Genomic DNA, 24,258 nt, shown 5'->3' on the forward strand with positions numbered 1-24,258 from the left:
GAGAGTCTTCTCATCACTGTGGGGTCCAGCCGGAAATTGGGTGGGAGCTCCCAGGATAGATCAGAGCCGAGTGCCCGTGCCAGCAGGAGATGCCAGGGTGCCAGACCCAGGGTGGTGGCCATAGCCTTAGCCGGTTGTCATTGGCTGCTTGGGGGGGGGGCGTGGTCAGAGAATAGGACCCCAGAGCAAACACTAGACCCATCGCCCACGGGAAGAGCCCACAGCAGCCAGCTCAGGACCCCTGGGGCAGAGGGATCACGGGACTGACTCGGACATCTGTGCCTCGGTGGTGAGAGGCCTGCAGTGACTGGGCTGGGGTGTGGGGGGCGGGGATTCACAGCTGCTCCCAGATTCAATCGAGGCGCAGCCTCGTCTAAATGAAGGCTTCCCTTCAACCATAAAACTGAGGAGGGTTCCATATTGTGAATTTGCCAAGTGCCCCTCCTTTCTGGGCCAGTGGGTGGGAGGTGGCCTTCCCATTTCTGACCCCCTCACCCCCACACACCCTGGGGCCTGCCCCTGGGGGCTTCCCCTCCACCTCAGCTCTGGTCCTTGAGGCCTTCTAGCAGACACACCACAGGAAAAGCCCTGCTCTCTCTCTCCCACCCTCTGTCTCTGTCTCCGTCTCCCTTCCCCCCCCCCCCCTTCTCTTTGTCTCTGTCACTCTCTCCGTCTCTCGCTATCTCTGTCTCTCACCTGACTCATATCAACTATAGTAATGAGAACTCATGTGCCTAATACTTTGTGGCTTCAGAGGGCTTTATCTGGACCTCACAGCACCACTATCAGGCAGCATACAAGTAGTAGTGTTATTCCCATTTTATAAATGAGCAAACTGAGATTCCCAGAGGTTCTGGCCTGGGAGCAATGAGACCCCTGCCCCAAGTGCCCAAGCCATGTGACCAAGGTCACACAGTTAGTAAGTGATGGGGGCAGGACTCAGCCCCTCAGTCTTTCAAAATCTCACATCCCTCCCTGTCCTCCTCTTCCGCCTCCTCCCTGCTCCTCCCCCTCCTCTCCCTTCATCTTCCCTCCTCCCTTCCCCCTCCCCCTCCCTCCTCCCTCCCCTTCCTCCCCGTCCCCCTCCTCAGCATCCAGCAGGTGAGGTCACCGAGTACGGGTAGACTGTCCACAGGGCTTTTCTCCTCATTAAACCCATGCCGCCCAGGTGCTGACCTCCTGCCTGCCGGTGATGACAGTACCCTGGAGCCACTTTGCTCCTCTTCTTCCACTGAAGACTGGATGTCTCATTTCCCGACTAAGCGCCTCGAGTCTGGGATCGTGCAGCCGTCTGCCATTTTTTGGCTCCCCTCGCCAACTCTGAAGGGACCTTGGCTGGCTCCTCTGACCCAGGGGGCTGTTCCTGAAGGTGCGCTCTGGGGCGTTAGCGGCTCCAGCCCTGCCCAGGGAGGCGCCCTGAGGGACCGCGGGGGCCTGGCGGCTTGAGTCTAAGAGCCCCAAGCCCCCCCCCCCCCCGCCATGCCTCCCTTTGTTCTCAGTCTTTGGGAAGGGAGAATCGCTGTCCCTTCTGTTGTCAGGGCGAGTCTCCGCATCTCTAAGGTCGTTTGCAGAGGAGTAGGGCAATGTGAGTACAGAAGATTGTTGTGTTTATGAAAGGGACGTGGAGACATGCCGGGAAGCCTGGTGGGGTTGGGACATCCCCTCCCCATAGCCAAGTCCTCCACCCTCAGGGGGTCATCCTAGAATCAGGGCCATGAGAGAGGTCAGCTCCTCCCAGAACCCACTTCTCAGGGTCTCCCAGCTCTGCCTTTGGGGTGGTCAGCACTGTTCGAAATGAGGAAGGGGTCTCCAGGCCTTGGCAGTACCTTTGTTCCCAGGGGTGGCGGTCCTGGTGGGCTTGTATACTCACTGGATTTGGCCTGTGATTTGGCCACCAGGAGGATGAACGTTATCACGACCTGACCCCACATCTCCAAGGTGGGACATAGCCATTGAAAAGCCACAAGCCCCTCGTGGGGCTAATAGTCCCCCAGACGCTGCTGTCTCCGGCCATCGGTCAGAGGGGCTGGGCAGTGGGTGGGTCCGTGCCCGGCCAAATGCTCCGTGCTGGCCTCGCGGCATCTGCCCACGTCCTCCGTCGCGTCAAAGACAGCCCAAGGAGGCTGAGTGTGCGCTGTTGCCGCTGGCCCAGGCTTTCCTGTGCTCTGCTAATGAGAGGTTTTCTTCAGAGGCGAGCGTGAGGAGCAGCGTCTGGCATGGGGTTTGGGCTGTCCTGCCCAGGCCGCATCCCCTTCTCCCTTTGCTCCCTAATTCCAGAGCCAGGGATTTCAGAAAACATCCTTGTGCCTCACTCCCCTTTTCAAAGCTCTCCGCTGGGGTTGCTTTCAGGATGCCCCACGGCATAATTGAGGGCCTCTTCTCGACCCCCACGCGTCATTTTTTTCTGAAAGCGCTTCAGGGGGTGCAGGTGCCTGGGGGGTGAGGGGGGTGTGGCTGGGGCCAGTCCATCAGCCGCTGTTTGGTGGAGCCCACGTGATGCTCGTTCAGGCCGATGGGCTGAGGCCGAGAGGACCATGCCCAGCGACTCTACCTGACCCTGGGGAGGATTCTTGAGAACCTGGCCCCTGTTAACTGATGGTGCCCACAGCCCTGAGAAGCAACAGAGGGTTCATTTTGCTCTTTTTTAAAGAGATGAAAAGCAAGCATTGGAAAACAAATGCTGTGACCCTGGTTTGTGGGCGCATCAGTGACTGGTTAGCATCTTTCAAGGCACAAGGGAGGGCTTTGCCAGTCTGGGTTAACGTGGAATCGGGGACCCCACGTGGGGAGGGGTCTGCAGACCTGCCGGCCTGGGTGGGCGCTCTCTCCCAGGACTGGTCCCTGCCCACCTGTCCCTTCCCAGCCCTTCGAGGCGCCCTCTGTAGCACAGCCAGTGGCTTGCCCTGCTGGTGACTAATCCCTGCCCTGTCATCCCCAGCGAAGCTGCAAGGACCCCACACAAATGGTCATGGCCAGTGGCAAATCTGCCTTTCCCCTCACGCTCCTTCCCAAACTGAGGGAGGAACTTGGATTTCAGGTGGTGGAGACAAGGTTCCCTCTGAGGAACCCTGGTTCACCACTATCCTCAGGCTTCCCTTCCCCATAAAAAGAAATCCCCAAAGCCCACAGCCGAGGGTTCCCTGTCAAGGCGGAGAGCTAGAAATTGTAGAACCCAGCTCCAAGCACCTAAGGCAGCCCGGGAAAACCAGACCTCAAGGCTACTTGGTGGGTTTTTGGGGGGTCCCTGTTAAAAAGGCATAATCTCCTTAACATATCATTCACTTGGAATTCCAAAGGGCTTCTTACACACACACACACACACACACACACACACCCCCTACAGCTGAAGAAGGGTTGCTTCACCCCAGGGGACTGGCCCCAGGCAGGAGGAGAGGACCCTGCCACAGGAGATCACACACCTGTCCAGTTTACATGACAACAAACCCTTTTGCCTTACTCAAAGGCTGGTGCCATGGGCATTGGCCTGGGGGTCCGCCAACTCGACCCCAAACCACAGTGACAGAAATGGAGATTTCAGGGCCAACGGGGACATTCCTGGTTTGGGATTTGTGTACCAATTTTCAGTTTTCAAAAGCCTTACTTTTCAAACAGATTTTTTGTAGTTGGTAAACTTTTGTGAATTTGTATATATATAAAAAAAGAAAATGTAATAATAAAGAAGGAAAAAAATCCATCCTCAAGTTGCACGTGGGTCTCAGCTTTGGGAAACACTGTGTTTGTTGTAAATTGGTGTCATATTGAGATCTCCTGCTTACACAGAGAAAGGTTGGGGTGGGGAGGGCATCATTTGAAGCTCCCCACGTGATGTTTTGTCGCATTTTTTTCTCATCCTCTGGGGATGCTTTCTCACTGGGGAAGGCCTGCCCAGGTATGGGTGTGGGAGCTATCCTGTCCCACAGGGTGGCAGGTGACCATCACCAAATGAAACAAGGGCTCTGCTTAGCTTGGCTCAGTTTGGGTTGGGGGCCCGGCCACCCCGAACGGGCTCTAGATGGTGGGCACCAGGAGGATGCTAGACGGGCAGCTGCTTCGATGTTCACACATCCGGTTAACGAGGAAGTCTCAGATCCGACCTGTCCTTGCAGTCATGGCAGTGTTGGCACCGGTCAAAACCACAGTGAACCCTCCTGTTTTTTAAGGGACAAAATTAAAAAAACAAAACCCAGAAATCAAGTATTGGTAGAATCGGTTTGTAATTCTTCACTTTCTAGCCTAGTCTGTTCAGCAAGTGAAACTGAGTTTTCAGTGCATCAGTTCCGCATCCCGAGAGTGGACGTAGAGTAGGTCAGCTTTTCTTAGCGGTGTTGCGGTGCTTTGCCAAGGCAGATGTTTCTGATGTTTAAGAACTGCCAGAAGTGTGACTGCCGCAAAGCCTTTGGGAAAAACTCAGAACCACAGAAACCTGGGCTGTGACTGGGTGACTTGGTGCGCAGGCCTCGGGTCAAACAGCCGGTGCAAGGAGGGTTGGAGTGGCTGTTTGCCATCTCAGCCTGAAGGTCTCCACCGACTCTGCCACTCGCCTCTCTTAGTTGACTCGATTGCACTAGTAGCACCTGCACCCTGTCTCAGGAATTTGCTTGTTACTTTTACTACATAAATAAAACTTACTAGTTCGATCCCCTGAGGTGCCACCCTGCTTCTGTGTGTCTGCAGTTCCTTGGTCATCTCCTGGCCACACCCTGGGGAAGAGCCAGGCTGCCCTCTTCCTCCTAGACAAGCTGACCTTTCTCCATGCTTGGTAGGCTTCACCCCATCTGCCTGCGACAAAGATGGGTAGGCTGCTGCTGGGGGGTGGAGGGGAGATGGCTCAGAGAACTTCACCGTGTCCAGCAGTCTGGGGTGAGACTGCTCCCACAAAGGCCAAGCTGCAAACTGTTTTTGCATGAGCTGGTTTTTCATTTTTCCCCCCTGTGGTGGGAGACCCATGAGTCCCAAAGCATTTGCCTTCCATGAACCCTAGGCCAGGGTAAGAAGGCCTCAGAAACTCAGACTTTTGGGCATGTGGGAGAGTCAGGAGCTGATTTCTGTACAATTAAGATCTGTGCAGGGTAGAACATGGCCAAGAATCCCACAGGAAGAGAAGCTGGCCACCCTTTGCCGTGAGGGAGAGAATACTCACATGGGAAGATCATACATGCTCTGAAGTCTATTCACTGAATGTAGGTGGTACTCTCCAATAACTGTTGAGAGTTAAGAGGCATTGTAGGCAAATCCTTATTGGTTCCTCCCTCCCCAATTCCTTCCTCTCTTCTTCCCTCTTTTCCTCCTTTCCTCTCTCCCTCCTTCCCTCCTTCCTTCTACCCTCCCTCCTTTCCTCCCTCCTCTCTTCCCTCCTTTCCTTCTTTCCTTCCTCCCTCCTTTCCTCCCTCCTTTCCTTCTTTCCTTCCTCCCTGCTTTCCTTCCCTCCTTCCTTCCCTCCTTCCTTCCCTTCTTCCCTTCCACCTTCCTATTAGATGAGACCTTCAACATCAACTCATTGCCCCCATTTTTCAAAACTGAGATTTGGAGAGGGAAATTTACCTGCCCCAGCCCACAGCAGCTTCAGGAGCAGGATCAGGCCTAGAACCCAGGCATCTCACAGACCTCCCTTCCATTACCTCCTGCTATTTGGGCTCAGGCTTATTGACTGGAAAGGAATAGCTTTTGATTCTTTGGTGGAGAGAGGCAAGGAGGCTCTTCCTGTCCTGAACGATGTCACGGCCATGCTTGAAGCCACCACCCCCCACTCGTTGTCCCCCAGTGAGCAGCTTGTCAGCTCCTGGGGAAGGGGGGATGCTGAGCCCAGAGGTAAAGACATGGGCTGCAGACCTGGCTTGGACCCTGACCACTGCGACTGCTCCTAACATTGATGTGAGGTGCCTGCTTGCTAACAGTCCCAGGCAATCAGTGCTCCAGGTACCATCATCTCCTTTAGACGGAGGATACAACAGAAACTCAGGAGAGTGAAGTCCTTTACTCGTGGTGAGCTGGACAACCAATATCAGAGGTAGGATCTGAACCCTTTTTTGTTGGCTTAGTCTTCATCTCTCCATTCTTCCAAGCTGCCCCCTCCCACCACACCCCTACTGGGCCAAATCCCACCCCCTCTCTGGGCCTTAGTTTCCTCCTCTGTAAAATATAGGCAGTAATTCCTGCACTGCCCACCTCAGGGTTATTGGGGGGAAAGGGCTTTGTAAAGCTTCGGGTACCATGGAAGTGGGACGGATTCTAGGGTTTGGGACGGGAAGATTACAGTAGCTGTAAGCTCCTCAGTGTGGCCAATTCCAAACCAAAACCAGCACAGTTTTTCCTCTGATGTCGAATAACGTGGGGAGAGGAGGAAGGGGTGTCACTCTGGACAAAGCAAGAAAACGCTCAGGCCGGTTTCATGAGAGCCATAGAAATCAACAGCTCACATTTCCCAGCAAACATCACCCCCATTTTACAGATGAGGAAACTGAGGTCCAGAAAGAGGAAGTGACTTGCCCTTGGTCAAAGAACTAGTCAATCAGCAAGCAGTTAATAAGTACCTATTATGTGCCTGGCACTAAAGATACAAAGGCAGAGAATAAACCACCGGGTAGACAACCTATAGAAATATACACAGAATAAGTAAAAGGCTAGTAGGTGTCAGGGCTGGGATTTGAACTGCGAGTGTCTAGGTTGAAAGTCAGCTCTCCTTCCATAGTACCACCCGCCTCTCTGGTCCTTAAGTAGTTAGGAGGGATTCGAGGCAAGAACGTGGAAAATTGACATTCCAGGACACTGTGTTGCCACATTACAGTGATGTGTCAGGATCAGGATGAAAAGGGAATTGGAGCTTATGGCTAGATGGCTACATGCCGTGTAAGAGCTGTGTGGCCTCAGGTAACTCATGGCCCTTTTCTCTCATTCATCGCTGCTGTAGAATGAGGGCAGGGACTGTTTCCTTTTTTTTTTTTTTTTTTTGAGTGCCCAGACCCTAACCCAGCCCATGGCACATGGTAGAGGCCCCGTAAGTGCTTGTTGGTTGATTGATTGGAGTGGCCAACTTCTCATGTTCCTTCTAGCTCTGAAAGTAGAATTCTCTGAACTAGACTGAGACAGGAAACATTCAGAAATGCAGACCCCAAATCTGCTCTAAATGGAAGCCTCCCAGCTCTTGTTGTCGCCCTTGGCAGCGGGGGGGCAGCGGGGGACGGTGAAGGGCATGTCGGGATGACCTCACCTATTGCCATTGGCCTCACCAGTCCAGACCTGAGATCGAGGCTTAGCACATATTCTGGAGAAGAGAGGGTAGATCTGTACCACAACTTTCCCTCTGAAGCAAATGTTTCTGACCTGACTTCTTAGTTCCAGTGTCCCAATGGTAAATAAAGAAACAAAATCATGTTAGAGCCAGAAAGAACCTTAGAGATCATCCATTCTAGCCCCTCCTTTGACAGAGCAGGAGACTGAAGCCCATGCCAACCAACAGCATTCCACTTGGGGAGGTGGAGATGAGCTGTTGAGGGTCAGCTCATTGGCATCTTGCCACAGCCCCTTAGCCAGGTCTTCCTTCCATTTTCCTGTGGGAATGTTAGCTGGCTGGTTCTATTTCCACACAGGTTAGTTGTGCAAACCGTCAAGTGAGTTCGCTTCTCTGCTCATTTTTATTAGGAGCATTCTTGGGTCCAAGAAAGATGGCACCCCAGAGTCAGCAGTCAATGACAGGAAACAGAGGGGGTCTGTCCTTGGGTTCTAGGGTAGGCTGTTCCAGCCTTGATGCTGGCTCTTGAAGGGGGGCCCTCAGGGACTTTCCAGCTGGCCCTTTACGGCCTGTTGTAGCCACTCTTCAAATGGCCCTTCTGGATGGGAAACCATGGAGCACTGGCCAACGGAGACAAAGAGTTGTCCACACTTCACCAGGCTGTGTACAGACAGTGCTAGGCCTTGAAGCATTGTTTTGATCTCTCCTAGGAGCTTCCTCCTGGCTTCACAGGCCTTCCAAGGGTTGAAAGAGAGCTGCTGTTCTTTTCTCCTTGGGGTCTGGGAGTGGCTGCCCAAGTGGGCAGGAAGTGGACGGAGCAGCCGGGGTGACATCATGCTGTTGGGTCTGTGAAAGGCCAATAGGGAAAGGATGAGGAGGGGAGGAGCTGCAGCTGGGCCCCATCATCTCTGGGTTGGGAAGAGAGAAAATGACTATAGCAGTCAGGGATGGGACCTACAGAAGGGAAGAACTTCCTGATGCGCTCGGGCGGGGGCCAGGAAACCCAGCCTGGATCCCCTGGGCGAGGAGAAGCAGACTTTCCCTCCTCCCACCAGGCCGAGCGTTTGGGAGGGGAAGGTGTGGTCCTGCGTGAAACCTGGCACGTAGTAGGTACTAATTTCCTTCCCCTTTCCCTGTCCGGACGAGCACCAGTGCAGTCATAAGCTTAAAGGTCTGGAGTTGGGATACACTCAAGGGCTATTGGGTCCAGCCCCCTCCTTATAGACAAGAGGAAAGTAAGGCCCAGAGAGGGGCAGGGACTTCAAGGTCCCACAGCTAGAAAGTGAGAAAGAGGAGGTTTAAACCTGGCTCCTGTGACTCAGAATCCATCACATTTTACACTCTACCACATGGGTAGTAATGAGGTAGACAGTGTAGACAGGTAATATCTCAGATGGATCTGTCCAGCGGTAATGACCATGCTAATGGCATCTCCAGCAGCCTGGAGTCTAGGATCTGAACCCTTAGTCGGTAGTCAGTAAACACTGAATAAGCACCTACTATGCTTCAGGTGCTAAGAGCAAAAGACAGTCCCTGCCCTCAAGGAGCTTACATTCTAATGGAGGAGACGGTAAGCAAACAAATATATACAAAATAAGGATACATATATAGGATAAATAGAAAATAATTAACAGAGGGAAGGCACTGGATTTAAGAGTTGAGAAAGGCTTCCGTGTCAAAGAAATTTTAGTTAGGGCTTAAAAACCCAGGGAAACCAGGGAAGTCAGCAGGCAGAGATGAAGAGGGAGAATATTCCAGGCATGGGGGGTGGGAATCGGGGGCAGCCAAAGAAAATGACTGCAGCCACAGGATGGAGAGTCTTGTTTGTAGAAGACAAGGATGCCAGCGTCACCAGATTGAAGAGTCTGTGGTGGGCCTAGGAGAGCAATGTGTGTAACATATAAGAATATGGAAGGGTGGGGGTTGGGGGGCCTAGGTTATGGAAGGCTTTGAACACCAGAGGGTGTTGTATTTGCTCCTGGAGGAATAGGAAGCTACTGGAGTTTATTGAATAAGAGGGTGACATGATCAGATTTGTGCTTTAAGAAGATCACTTTGGTGGCCAAAAAGAAGATGGGACACTTGGGGAAGGTGGTCCCACCCCTGCCCCCAGCAGCTATTGCAATAGTCCAAGCATGAGATGATGAGGGCCTGGACCAGAGTGAGGGCCATGTCAGAGGAGGGAAGGTGGTATTTTGGAGAGATGCTTTAGAGATGAAATCAATAGACCTTGGCACCATATTGGATACGGGGTGGTGGTGGTGAGAGTGAGGAATCCAGGATGACTCCTAGGTCGGGAGCCTAGGGGACTGGGAGAATGGTGTTACCTTCTACAATAATAGCGAAGGTAGGAGTAGGGGAGGATTTAGGGGTAAGGTTAATGACTTCTGTTTTGGATATAGTGAGTTTGAGATGTCTACTGGACGTTCTGTTTGGGATGTCTGAAAAATAGTTGGATATGCAGGACTGGAAGTCAGCAGAGAGAACAAGACCAGAAAGGGAGATTTGGGAATCATCAGCACAGAGATGGTAATTAAATCCATGGGAGCTAATGAGATCATCAAGGGAAGTAGTATGAAGGGAGAAGAGAGGAGGGCCCAGGACAGAACCCTGATGGACACCTGTGATTAGAGGGTGTGATCTGCAGGATCCAGCAAAGGAGACAGTGAAGGAGTGGTCAGAGAGGTAGGAAGAGAACTGGGAGAGAAGGGTGTCCTGAAACCCTGGAGAAAAGAGAGCATCAAGGAGGAGAGAGTGATTCAGTGTCCAAGGCTGCAGAGAGGGGAAAGAGAACGAGGACTGGGGAAAGGCCACTGGATTTGGCAGCTAGGAGGTCACTGGTAATTCTGGAGAGGGCAATGTCAGTGGAATGATAAAGTTGGAAGCTTAAATAAAGGGGTTAAGAAGAGAGTGAGAGGAGAGAAAGTGGAGGCACCAATTGTAGATGGTTTTTGTGAGGAATTTAGCCACAAAGGGCAGAAGAGTTAAAGAGCATGGATGGAAGGATCAAGTGAGGGGTTTTTCAGGATCAGGGAGACATAGCCATGGTTGTAGGAATTAGGGAAGGAGCCAGAAGAGAGGGAGGGATTGAAAATGACAGAGTGGGGATGACAGAAGGGGGGATCTTTTGGAGGATCCAGGATGGAATGGGATCATTTGAGTAGGTAGAGGGGTTAGCCTTGGTGAGGAGTAAGGCTGCCTCTTCACGTGAGACAAGGGTGAAGGAGGGGAGAGGGGCAGAAGGCCCAGAGTGATGGGAGATGAGGAAGAGGAGAGAAAAGGGGGCTCACGGTGAACAGCCTCAGATTTTCAGTAAAATATGAGTCAGCTGAGAGAGTGTGGGGAGGGGAGCCATGGGAGGTTTGGAAGAGCTGCTGTGGAAAGTGGGATAGGGAACTGATAAAGGAGGTGTAGTGGGATTGCCATGCAGCAGGGAGGGCCCAAATGAGGTTGTGTCACACAACATTTCTAGTGGACCCAGTCAGAAAGATTGAGTGATTTCCTCCACCTTTGTTCAGCAGCACATGTGTAGGTGCAAAGGAGATAAATGGCAGGCTTGTCCCAAGGCTGAGGCTTGGCTGGGTGTAATCGTAGTTATATTTAGCAATGGGATAAGAGGGTGAGGGACTGAAGACAAAACAACAAAGTAGAGTTCAATTGGTTCACCAAGCAGTGGAGATGGGAGAAAGAGAAGAATGGCCAGCGTAGGGGAGATGACTTGGGAGAGAACTGGCCAGAGGCCATGATGTGGGCAAGGAGCAGAGTTTGGCGAGCCAAGACAGGAGAGATGGAAAGCCAATAGATCATGGCTGGACAAGGGGATTTCGGAATTCTTGGCCATGATAGAGCAACAAAGTACTTTCCTATAGGTCAGAGGGAACAACTCAAGTGTATTGGTTTATTTTGATTAAAAGAATTCACTCACCAATCAATTAATAAACATTGATTAAGTGCCTACAATGTGTCAGGCACTGTGCTAAGTGCTGAGGATACAAAAAGAGGCAAAAGACAGTCCCTGCCTTTAAGGAACTTACAATCTAATGGCCACCATTAGCTACCTTATTGTACAGCTAGGTGGCACAGTGGATAGAGTGCTGGGCTTAGAGTCAGGAAGACCTGAGTTCAAATCTGGCCCCAAACACTTACTAGCTGTGTGACCCTGGGCAAGTCACTTAACCTTGTTTGCCTCAGTTTCCTCATCTGTAAAATGAGCTGGAGAAGGAAATGGCAAACCACTGCAGCATCTTTGCCAAGAAAACCCCAAATGGGATCGTGAAGAATTGGACATAACTGAAAAACAACTGAACAGCTGCCATATTGGCTAATGAAGTTTGTAATTAACCTAGATGTTTCACACCTTCTTTTATGGCCTCTAATCTAAGGGAAATGATGTAATTCATGTAAGGCAGAGGTATCAGAGGATACCTGGTCCAAGGGAAAGAGAGTGGATATGGGTCAGAGGACTTCGGTTCAAATCCCTGCTTGTCACTCTATGTGACCTTGGGCCAATAACTACACTCTCAAGGTTTGTTTCTCTTTCTGTAAAATGAGAGGGTTGGACTGGATGACCTCTGGGTCCCTCACAGTTCTCCATTTATAATCCCACAAATGTATTTCCTATGACATTTCAGGCTAGAGATGATGAGATGTATACAATGCATACAAACCTTTTCCCATGCAGAATTCCCAGGTTCCTCCAATTCCACATGGTTTCTTGGGCTGCCTTCTTATTAGGGCCGTAGAATTTAGAGTTTGGGTATCCACACAACCACCTCATTTTATCGTGTGACAAGCACCGGAGTTGGTACATTATTGTCCTACTAGGCTGTGGGCATCTCCAGGAGGGGTTTCTGTTTTATCCTGAACCTGTGCCTCCCCTACCCCCCCCAGCCCAGGGCATTGCTCTTAATATGTGTGCTAAATGGTTGTTTTATTGCATTGCTGCATTTGGAGATGTCAGCTAAGACCAGGAAAGTGAAATAACTTGCCCAGGTACTAAGTTTGAATCAGGATTCAAACCCAAGTCACCTCACCCCTAAACTTGTGCACTTCCCTCAAGCTTATATGTTAGACTAGATTACAAGCTCCCTGAGGGCAGAAGTCATGTCATACTTTCTGAGGGGGTATAAGCAAAAGGAGTTAGCCTAACTTGTTTCTTTGTACTTGAATTTCCAGAGCCCAGCACCAGGACTGACACTTGGAAAGTGCTTAACCAATGCTTGTTGATTTATTGACAAAATAAGCCTATCCTTTGAGTACAGCAGATCCCTGGGAAACCCAGACACTGCGCTGCTTAGCCAAGAGTTCCCAGGGCTGGCGCCTCCCAGCAGGCAGTTGCAGACCTCTGCCTAACTAATGGCCCGTTGTCTTCACCAATCTGTAAAACGAGGAATCTGGAGCAGATGATGTCGACTCCTTCAGCTCTAAGATTACTGACTGCCCAAACTATGGAAGCAGGATCCAGATGAGTGAAAAATAACCGAGTGATGAATGTTCGGCAGCTGTGGGTCTCTTCATAGCTGTTCCCTCCTCAAAGCACCCTTTTCTATGGGAAGACCTGCCATGGATGAGCCAAAGGGGAAGGGGCAGCCGTGGAGAGCGTATAATGAAGGAGCTGCAATTAAGAGACCCAAGAAAGGAAGAAATGATTTGCATATTTTATGTCTGAGAGGCCAAACTGTACTGCTTTCACGTGGGTGCAAATGTCATCTGAAAGCAAGAGAGAGCCGTAGAAAAAGAGTGGGGAGAGAAAGGAGGGAGGGAGGAAGAGAGAGGAAGGGAGAGGAAGAAGGAAAGAGAGAGAAGGAGGAGGGGGAGAAAGACAGAGACACTGGGGTGGGGAGGGAGAGAGAGAAGAGAGAGAGGAAAGAGGGAGAGACAGACAGAGAAACAGAGACAGATAGAGACACGGAGAGACCAAGACACACTGAGACAGTGAGGGAGGGAATAGAGGAGAGGGAGGGAGAGGGAGAGACACAAAGAGAGAGAGACAGAGACAGAGACAGAGAGAGACAGAGAGAAGGAGAAGAAGAGGGGTGAATTGTGTCCTTCCATCAGGCCCTGGCAATGGTCACCTTCTAACCATAATTGGCCAGCACTTTGGAGGCCCCATTCATAAAGAAGTTGTCTGCTTGGGGCTAAACCAGTGGCCCTGGGGATGACGTCCAGGGACCTCAGGCGCCAGATGCCGATATTTTATCATTGTCTACCTTCACCTGAAGAAAATCCTGTTATCTGGGGCCCTCCACTTCTTTATTAGAAATCATCTTCCAAGATCTATCAGTGGCAATTGGATTGATTTTGGAAAAAGAGGTACAATCAAATTATTGTGCAGGAAGTTTATTTTTAAACCGGAGACTTGGGTTAGGAGCAAATTCAGGCTCCAGGAGCCAGCAGCCGGCAGGGCCAGCCAGGTCTGGCTTATTTCTAAAGGGGCCGTGCAGCCTCTCGCCAGCCGTGTGGCTTCTTCAGAGAAGAGAGGGCAGACAGACCCTCGCCTAGTTTCCAGCCTTGGTGGAGCAAGTGAACGGAGGCCTTTAGAGCTCAGTTTCCTCACCTGCGAAATGATGGAGAGGGAGGGGGGAGTTCGAAGGCCCCGGGATCTGGCCCTGGATGGATCTTGGCGATCCGGTCTGTCCCTTCCCAAGCCCCAAGGGAGGGATGCAGCCTGGGGGGGGGGCATCCCCACCCCCAGCCACAGGCTGCTCACAGTTCCCCAATTTGATTTCTTTGTTCCGAGGCTTTCCTCACCACCTTTCTAAATGGGAACGCCAGCCAGCAGCCAAGGCTGTTACGCCCTCCCGGGACCCGGTGCCAGGGACCCTCTCTTCTGCTAAGCCTCCTTCTATTTGGGAATGGCACCCCCACGTCCGCACAGCGACACTCTTCATCACAGTGATTTAGAAACAGCCTTTAGGAAGCATGGGGTGTCATTTATTTATCCTTATTCATTGAGACTCATAAGTGGAATTATCGGGGCAGCTGGTTTGGTCAGTGAAGGTTAAGTACGGTCAGTAGGACTCCTCAAGCACCAGGCCTGGCGTCCCAGCAGCCTGGCTGCCCTCGGCCACCCTGAGGGCCAGGTCAGCCCTGGCTGGGAGGCCTCTGAAACACTAGGAAAGCCTGCAGATGACAGGTCCGGCCACCAGGCATGTAGGCACATCCCTCAGCCCTGGGAGGGCAAGAAGAGCAGCCCCCAGGCACTCATGCATAGGGCCCGGGATAATGAGAAATCCCCAAGTACTCCAAGAAGCCCGGGAAGGGAAATTCCTCCTCTGGACATGATTGCAGGATGGGGTGAGGGTGGGGTGAGGGTGGGGGACCATTGGGCATCCTATAATGGGGGGGGTCACCCAAGGTTCACGGGGTTCTTTTGATCACAACCAATAGAAACATTCCAGGCCAGGAAACACTGGAGTGAAATGATTAAAAATCCTCACTAGGCCTGAGTTCCAGGGCACCTGTTGGGAGGGAAGGGCTCCCAGTGGAACCAGGGACAACTCCTGGAGAAGGCCCGAGTTTGGCCGGGGCACATCAACCAAAAGCCCCCCCGGAGAAACAGCAATCTCTTTACCCTGTGGGCTGCAGTCACAGACAGAGCCTGGTGGGAAAAAGGAGTCCTGTCGGTTCAGATACTTTGAGAAGGGAAAACTTGCAGCTGGGGTGGGTTCTTGTCTTTCTTTTCATAGGTTAGTCTCTGAGCGGCTGTCCCTGGGGGTCTGGAGCTACGGCAGAAGGTGGGGCCTTGCCTAGGCTTGTGCTGGGGAGGGGTTGATTGTGGGAATGGATGGGGTGGCCAGGCCCAGAGGCCAAGTGGGAGCCCCGGAGGTTCTAGGGCCCTGGCAGGCTCCAGTCATTTGTTGGCGTACTGTAGGATGAGGTCCACAGCTTCAGCCAGGTCATTCACATAGCCATCCGCCTTCACCTCAGGGTGGTGTTCATCGCAGGGCCTGGAGAGGAGAAAGGTTGGGAGGCAGATTAGGCATAGAAGGTGGAAGGATATCAGAGAAGGGCTCTCAGAGAGGGGGCACCCCTGCCTTCTGCAGGCAAACCTGAAGGCTGAGGATCACCCTAACCACTTCTGAGCCTGGGTGGCAAAGGCCCAAAGGCCCCAAAGATGGTGCCATGAACATAATGGGTAGAGAGAACCCTGGGCTCCTCAGTTCCAATAGGTCTTGCAATGTAGGAAAGCCTTCCCCAGGCTACCTGGGAATGAAGGCTCAGCCTAGAAGAGAAAGAGAAGGTGGAGAGTGGGAGAGAGTGAGGGAGAAGAGAGGGGGTGGGCAGGGAGGGACACAGAGAGGGAGGCGGAGAGGGAGAGAGACAGACAAATCCCAACGCCAACACTTCCTTGCTCCATGACCAAGGACAATGATCACTGGGCTCTCTGGGACTCAGCTTCCTCATCCGTAAAACAGAGAAATAATCCCTGAGGAACTACTTCCCTGGCTGGTTGTTGCTGAGACTCAAACATAATAATAGACTTTGGAATCAAAAGACTTTGAGCTTGAAAGGAATCTTTGCCCCTCATCAGGGTAGGCAGCAAGCGTAGCCATTTCAACAAGGAAATGTGAATAAGTAGACTATTTATCTGCCTAAGCCATGCATCTATCTATGTGCCTCTGTAGCTATCTATCTATCTATCATCTATCTATCTAAACATGCATCTATCTTGTCTTCTGTCTCTCTGTCTTCTGGCTTTTTTAATGTATCTTATCTATTAATCAATCCATCCATCCATCCATCCATCCGTCTGACTGTCTGTCTGTCTATCTATCTATCTATCTATGGAATCACAGAGGTAGCCCCATATACTTCTAGACTATCAGCTCCATGAGGGCAGGGACCATATCTTTGAGACTTTTGTTTCTCCGCCCACTCTTCAGCATAGTGCTCACACCTGGATGGCCCCTAATACTTCTGGGGAGGGGGTGAGGTCAGTGGTGCTGCCTGGCAGCCCCCTCAGACCTACCATCCAACAGAAAGGATGGGTCGGGGGGCATCAGGGAGGGCTGATGTCCACTCTCACATTTAGAGCTGAAACAGTTTTTAGTGATAAACCCTCTAGGATAGATTCTTCACCTGTTTTGTGCCATGGCCCCCTGCAACAGGCAGACTAGGGAAGCCTATGGACCCTTCTCAGAATTGTGTTTTTAAATGTGTAACACAAAATACACAGGATTGTAAAGGAAATCAATTGAACTGAGATACAGTTATCAAAATATTTTTAAAAACCAGTTCACAGAGCCCAGGTTAAGGTCCCTCCTCCGCCTACTAAACATAAGGCTTTGTGTTGATGAGTGGACCATGGCCTTTAGAGCTGGAAAGGCTAACAAAGGAATCTTTGCCCCTCATCAGGGTAGGCAGCAAGCCTACTGGATTATACACATGGGGAAACTGAGGCAGAGAGGTAATGTGATTTATCCAGTGTCACACAGGTAGTAAGGAGTGGAACCCAGGTGCAAATCCAAGGGTTTCATTCCAGTGTTCTTTCCACAGCACCACAGTGAATAATAGCGCCCCTGCCCTCAGTAAGCTTACAGTCTAGGAGATATTTCAGATTTGCTGGCCACGGCAAAGAGTTCATTTTTACATGTGTTGACCCCTGGGCTCCTGATGCTGTAAGGATATTGATTATTTTTTTTAAAACGTCCTTTTGGAGACTAATGTCTCACTGTGGATTTGGGGGACCCCATATTTTTAAAGGCTGTACATGCACACCACATGTGTGGTCAGATCAGGAGCAAGAAGGAGAGATGTCTAATGCAGCTTGAGCTTCTGCTATCCAAGGGCCAGGAGAGGCTCGTCACCAGGATGGTGATGGGGGTGGGGGCGGGGGAAGAGCTTTGTAGATATAGCTCCACTCAAAGGTTGTTTACTTGTAGGGGAGAAGTATGATCTGTGTCTGCAAAAGGAGTGCCCACACCTGACCCCAATCAGCCAAGTGTCTCCACTGGGCAGAGTTAGCATCAGCAAAGGAGATGATTCCATCGAGGCAGGACAGATGACTAGGGTACAGTCATCACACTGAGAGGAGAGCTGAGTCCATGAGGGTCAGGAAATGCAACGGGCAGAACCCTGGGTTGGGGAGTGAGAAGGCCTGAGTTAAAATCCTCCTCCAGCGCCTCATTCTACCCTGACTATGGCAGCAGGCGGATATTAGCTTGTTTCAGGATGGAAATGTTTGCACAGCTGCTGACGGTGCCCCAACGGCACAAAGAGTTTGAATTTCCTTCCATTTGTACCCTTCATTTACATAAAATGTGCAGTTTTTTCTGTACATGTCCCCCCCCCCCCCAATTCTCTGCTCATCTGTGACTCCTGTAAGCATCTCATGATTTCCCTGTTTGAAATCTGGATAATTTACATGAGTAGCCAACACTCTGTGGAGCTGGCATAGATTAAAAATAGCAATAACCCACAGCTGCTTGGGGCTGGAATCCTCGGAGTCTTAATGTGGGGCTCTGGATGCAAAGATCATAAATCAATGAGGGAAAGAACATCCCAGGAGGTGGTGGCGGACTCAGCTGCCAGCTGCCTTGGACCGCGCAAAGCCCCGTGAGAAGATCAACATGGACTCAGACAAAAGTGTCCCGCCCGGGATGCGAGTTCTGGAGAAAGCTGGACTCTCCCTTTCCCCCAGCCTCCCTCTTTGCTCAGAGGAAAGGGCCCCCCAGTTCTGAGTGATTGATGGTACCTGCGGTCAAGTCCAACTACTGGTGCCCACATCTCCCAGGCACAAGCCAGACTCCAAGACCTGGGGGCCCCGGAGCCTGGTGCTCTTAGGAACCTACCTTAGACATCACCTGTCATTCTCGGGGAGGGTTGGGAGCCTAGCCAGACATTTACTCTCCTACCATCAGGGACTGTCATATTTGTTCTGTTACCAGGCCAAATGCCTAGGACTTAACGGTACTATTTAAAAGAATGTATTTCTTTTTTCCATTTGAATGCAAAGGGCTAACAAGAAAGCACCTGCTCTTTGTTGGACTGGCTTGTGGTCTAAGCTAAAACCCCAAGTTAGAGTGCTAACATTTGCGAAGCACCATCCTCACAACCATCCAGAGAAGTGAACAGGACAAGCACCACTATCTCTATGTTACAGATGAAGTGATGGAGGCTCAGAAAGGTGAAGGGACCACCCCGAGGTCACACAGCTAATTAAGGTTGCTAAAGTGCCAGTGCTGGGATTAGGACGGCTACCTCCCGAGACCAAGTCTAGCTTTCTTAATAATTCAAAAAGAAAATGGAACAGGAGAGAAGCCACTGTAGCTCCAGCACCCTGTTAGCAGGGTCTCTACTCTGAATTGTTTTTCTAGCACTGGGGAGAGGGATAGGTTTATCTTGGCCCTAGAGTGGCCAATCACACAGAGCTGGGAGAGTGAGGTTGAAGTTATGGACTCATAATGGGATACTTCACCTAAAAGAGTCCTATCAATGGAATCCCTGTATTTAGACCCAATAGGATACAGCAACCCACAACTCAGTCAGCTACTAAGCAATTATTAAGCACTTGCTGTGTGCCAGGCACTATGTTAAGTGCTATGGATACAAACAGGTTAAAAAACAAAAATCATCCTTTCCCTCATGGAAGTTACATTCCAATGGAGGGGACAAGATGTAAGTAAGTAGATACATACAAAGTACATACAGATAGATCTCAGAGTGGGAAAGGCACTGGCATCTGGGAGGACTGGGACAGACCTGAAGAAAGTGAGATTTGAGCTGAGTCTGAAAGCCCGGAGACAACAGTGAGAAGACAAAGCCTTCCAGGAATGGTGGACAGCAAAAAGCATGGAGACACACGAAACATGAAAAGATGGAGCACCGAAGGACAGAGCCGAATAAACTAACCACAAATTGAAAATCTGGAATAGCAAGGGAAATAGTGAAATATAGTACAAATGAAGGGTGATACTTAGAGACCTCAAACTATGCTATAAAGCAGTAGTCATCAGAACCATTTGGGATTGGTTGAAAAAGAGAAAAGCAGATCAATGGAAAAGAGTAGACGAGGGAGAATCAGAAATAGTGGAACTCCATAGTCCAGGTTTCAATAAGCCTGAAAACATAAATTACTTAGACTTAAATAAATTAATGAAAGAATTCCTTATTTGATAAACTTGTAGAACTAGAGAGCAGCCTGGCAGAAAATAGGATTAGATCAGCATGGTACACCATATTCCATAGTCAATCCAAAATGGATAAGTCGCCTGAATATTAACGCTTGTACAATAAGAAAATTAGAAGAGAATAAAATCATATTAACTTTCACATGTATGAGTAAAAGTTTAATTCTTAATCAAACAAGGGGTAGAGGCAATTATTAAAGGTAAAATAAATAATTCTGATTATAAGAAATTAGAAAGCTTTTGCACAAACAAAATTAATACATTTAGAATAAGAAAGGAAGTGGTTGAAAGGGGAAAAAAAAGGTTTATATCAAATTCCTCAGATAAGGGTTAGTAGAAATTACTAGAAAACTGACAGATGTGTACAAGACCAAAAGTCATTTCCCCATAGAGAAGCAATCAAAGGATATGAACACACAGTCCTCCTTTGGAATGGAATAGTAGCTATGAGTTCATAAGTGAGTTCAAGCACAGACCATGACGCTAATGGACCCAAGGTGAGGGGCTTTATTCACCAGGCTCTAGCCCTAATCCCAGCCTTCTTCAAAGGCTCATCCTGGATCACAAAGGGGACTGGAGGTGAGAGCAGGGATGGATCAGCTCATAGAAATGCACAACCCCATGTTTTGGCTTTTCCTCTTTATTCTCAGGCTCACAACCACATTTCATGGCATCTGAAACTGAGTGTAGTATCCATGGGATGTGATGAGAAAGTCTGCACTGCTCTTAAAAGTGTCTATGATAGGGGCAGCTAGGTGGCACAGTGGATAGAGCACTGGCCCTGGATTCAGGAGGACCTGCGTTCAAATCTGACCTCAGACACATAACACTTTACTAGCTGTGTGACCCTGGGCAAGTCACTTAACCCCCATTGCCTAGCCAAAAAACAAAAAACAAAAAAAGTGTCTATGATTTTCCTGGAGAAAGTCTGTTCCCTGTACAATCCAGATGACTGCCAGGTTAATCTTACTAATCTACCATATCCTTCCCCTGCTCATTAATCTTCAATGACTCCCACTGTCTACAGTGTTAAATCCCAACTGTCCAGGACACTCTTGCCCCTTGATAATCTGGTTCTAGCTGCCCATCCCTAGGGATCTTCCAAGTACAAGCTTGAGGACCCCTTCTTGGGAATGCAGTGGAGAGGATTCTTGGAAGGTACAGTGAGACAAGATGCCTCTAAGGTTCTGAGCTTGCCTTTCCAATCTTTTCTTTCACTCCTCCCCTTCACAAATCTCATGTTCCAGGCAAACTGGATTATTCATGATCTCCCAAATGGACCAGGCCCCCTCCTGCTTCCATGGTTTTACTTGTGACCTACTCACCACCAAATGGCCTTGCTTTTCCCTTGACCCTTCCTCCAATGAGGGCCAGGAAGAGCCCTTGGCTCTGACATCAAAGGACTTGGGGTTTAAATCCTACCTGTTTCTTCCTGCCCGTGGGACTACCTTTGGCAAGTTAATGAGTCTCTCTAGGCTACAGTTTCCTCACCTGGAAAATGACCATTCAGCTCTACATCTGTGATCTTGTAACCCCGTGATCTCTCTCCTGTCTCCATTATATTTACTGCTTGTACCACTTGGGCAGCATCAATGGAATCCTGGCTTGCGTTACTGAACATGTCACCTGAATCAATCAGCAAGAGCTTATAAAACACTTACTATGCGCCAGAGACTTGATAAGCACTAGGAAAACAAAAACAAAGAAAATCAGCCTTGTCCTCAAGGATCTTACAGGCCAATGGGGAAGACAATATATATAGAAAAGGTAGACACAAGATACATACAAGTAGACAGAAGGCAGCCTTAGAGAGGATGAAGTCATTCATTCATTTTTAAGTATTTACTGTGTCCAGAGCTCTCTATTGGGCTTCAGGTAAGATAGGGCCCTTGCCCTCATGGAGCTTACAGTCATGGTGGAGAAGGCACCAACATCTATAATACCCAATCCAACAAACTTCTATAAAGGGCCTGGTAGGCACATGGCGCTGTCCTTGGTGCTACAGATACAAGATGGACACAGGCTGTTTTCTAGGAACTTCCATTCAGCTTGGGAGTGTGGGAAGAGAGGGGAAAGGGCAGAAAGAACTGGAAAAACCAGTGACTTTGGAGTCCAGAAGCCAGGGTTCAGATCCAGGCCTTGTCACGTATCAGTGGAGTGACATCAGGTGAGTAATTTCCTTTCAGATTTCTCTTTAAGGCCCCTTCCAGCTCTGACTCCAAGACTATGTGTAACAGAAGGGAGCGTCAGAAGTGCAAAGGAGGGTGGAATCTGGAGCAGTGATCTTTGTCTGGGGCTTCAAGAAGCCAGTGATGTCAGGGAAGGGAGGGATATCAACAGACAGAGATGCGGAGAGAGGAAGATGGAGTCCCTTCTCCACAGGAGGGTTAGCGTGAGCACCGAGATTGTCGAGTGGTGTTTCCCCCGATTAGATTATAAGCTCTCTGAGGACCAAAGGAACTAGATGCGACATTTCTTGGATTTCTCTATAGCTTCCAGCACAAGATGCTTGCAAGGAGCTGACAGTCTGCAAATTTGTTAGATATGTGGCAGAAGAGTGAACTGCCCTTTCGGAGCTGAGCTGAGCCTTGCATGCCCTCAGCCCCTCAGAGACTAGCGATGACTTCATCTGACCATTGCCACCAATGCCGTCTGTCCCCATGCTCCTGGCATTATCCTCAGAGGAATATCTGGAGGCTAGATCAAGACCATCTGACAGGCTTCATGGATGAAATATAAAAGGATTAGCCCACAGCGGGGAGAGTGGAGTAAACCGGGACAGCAGGCAGGGATCGCCATGGCCACAGGGCTGGGCGGAGATGAATTATTATGCTTCATCTGAATGGGCTCAGTGGAAAGGGACTGGAGCAGATGGTCAGTCTCCAGCCACCCGTGATTAGCCTCCCAGGCTGAAACAGCCTCCCACCAAGTCTCAGTGAGCAAAGGCATACGAGGAAGAGGCAGATCAGGCCAGGAGAACCAAGACCATAGCCGATTTTGGGGCAGGAGGCTGACGTCACCTGTCATTCCTCCTCCCCAACCCCACTACCTCAGGCTGGTCTGCTGGGGCTCAGCTCGTCCTCCATCACATCCCCCCTGAGCTCTCAGCCCTATCACAGGGCGTGCCAACCTACCTTCTAAGGAGGAGCTGCTCCCTGCATTCAACTCAATTAGAGATTAAGCGCAGAACTCAAGAGGCCCCACACTGTGTCCTTCGGGGACCCCCATCAGCCTGGCAGCTTGCCTCTGTCTCTATGTGTCTCTCTTCTTTTCTTACTGAAAACAGAGTCCCCACTTAGCCTCTGCTAAGGTCAGAGGCAGACCCCATCAACTCACAAAATAAGAGCTATTCCTAGGATGCCACTGGATAAAACATGCAGAGAAGGACCAGGATTGCAGCTCCCAGCTGACTGAACTAACTGACCCTGGGGACCTCATTTAATCTCTCTGAGCTTTGGGCTCCTCACCTGTAAAATGGGGGTAGACGCAGTGTGATAGACACTGTGTGACAGAGTGGACACAAAGATGGCCTCGGGGTCAGGAAGAATGGGGTCAAATTCTGCACCGGACACATACTGTGTGCATAAGTCCCTTAATCTCTCAGCACCCCAAGAAACCCTTCGAGACTGCAAGTCATGGAACAAGTGGCAATCTGCATTGGGGGAGGGAGTTTCCTCACTGGGAATGACAGGTCCGGTCCCAATCCCAGTCCCCATCTGGATGACTGCTATTATTATAGGCTAAAAATGCCTATGTTTAAATCTTTCCTCTGACTCGTACTGGCTGCATGACCTCATGCAACTCTCCATGCCCCAAGAAACTCTTTAAGACTACAAGTCATGGAGCAGGTGGTAATCTGCATTGTTGGGTGGAGTTTCTTCACCGAGAGTTCCCTACACAAGCCCAGCCCCCTCAAAATGGGGATTGATTGCCAATTAGCAATCTTTATTAAGAGTCTACAATGTATCTGGTTGGTGCCAGGACAAGAATGAAATAGCCCCTGCCCTCAAGGAGCTTACATCCCACCTGCCTCACAAAGTTAAGAAGGATGTGCTCTAGAAACTTGAGGTTGCCATAGAAATGTGAATTGTCATTATCTGGAAGTCCCATGATACCCATGAGCTGTATTTAATGGGTGCTTTATGGGTAATGAAATGCCCTCCTAGCCCCAGCCCCATAAGGTTGCCCCTATGGGTGATTCTTATCCTCCCTTGAGAAGGCAGGATCCTGAGGCCCGGGTCACCCAGCCTGGACATCTTTGGGGATCTTCTCACTCCAAGGCTGGGTTCCTGTTGCTGTCCATCTGCACACACTGCAGGGCAGAGTTTAGTGATGTGAGCACTGCTACTTACAAACCTGTGTAATGGATGCCCTTTGGCAGGTTTCTTTGACACCCCTCAATGGGCAGCTTACAGGTTCTCTTGCTCCTTTTCTGAGGTATCTCCTGACATGTGAGTTCTACAGATAACTGAGGCACCCTGTTTCCCATCCCAATCCAAAGCCCGAGCTCAGGCCCAAACCCTACCTCATCCTGACATCTCCTTGCAGAAAGACCCTTGTCGAAGCTGGCCATCAGAACAAATGAAACAAACCCTGGCACAAAGGAAAAATAGATGCAGAAGAGGCCTCCATAATCAGGCCCTTGCAGACTCCAGCCCTCTCCAGTTACCTTCCCAAAAGGCATACAAGGCTAATTAAGTTTAATTGCATCTCATTTAAATTCAAGAATCCATAAAAAGATTACATTACTGCAGCAAGTTGTTGGCCAACAACCCGGTGAAAACCAAGGACTGAGTTTCCAATGCTCTGTTCCAATCTACAACTTTTATTCAGCCCAGAGAGCTGGTGATTGAGCACCCCCTTAACCCCAAGAGCCACCAGAGGCTTACCAAGGGGCAG

At 50.1% G+C, this 24,258-nt stretch overlaps 1 protein-coding gene across 1 annotated transcript in view; it reads right to left on the minus strand.

Annotated features, from left to right (window-relative positions):
- Positions 1–14,139: 14,139 nt before the first annotated feature.
- The window catches only part of LHPP (phospholysine phosphohistidine inorganic pyrophosphate phosphatase), a 206,950-nt gene continuing 196,831 nt past the window's right edge, over positions 14,140–24,258 (minus strand). Inside the window, exon 8 of the mRNA XM_027855941.1 lies at positions 14,140–15,177. Coding sequence (XP_027711742.1) covers positions 15,081–15,177 — 97 coding nt within the window. The 3' untranslated portion in view covers positions 14,140–15,080. The remainder of the gene's footprint in view (positions 15,178–24,258) is intronic.

This window comes from Vombatus ursinus, unplaced genomic scaffold (genome assembly GCF_900497805.2).
Source record: "Vombatus ursinus unplaced genomic scaffold, bare-nosed wombat genome assembly UNPS02011353.1, whole genome shotgun sequence".
Lineage (NCBI taxonomy): Eukaryota > Metazoa > Chordata > Mammalia > Diprotodontia > Vombatidae > Vombatus > Vombatus ursinus.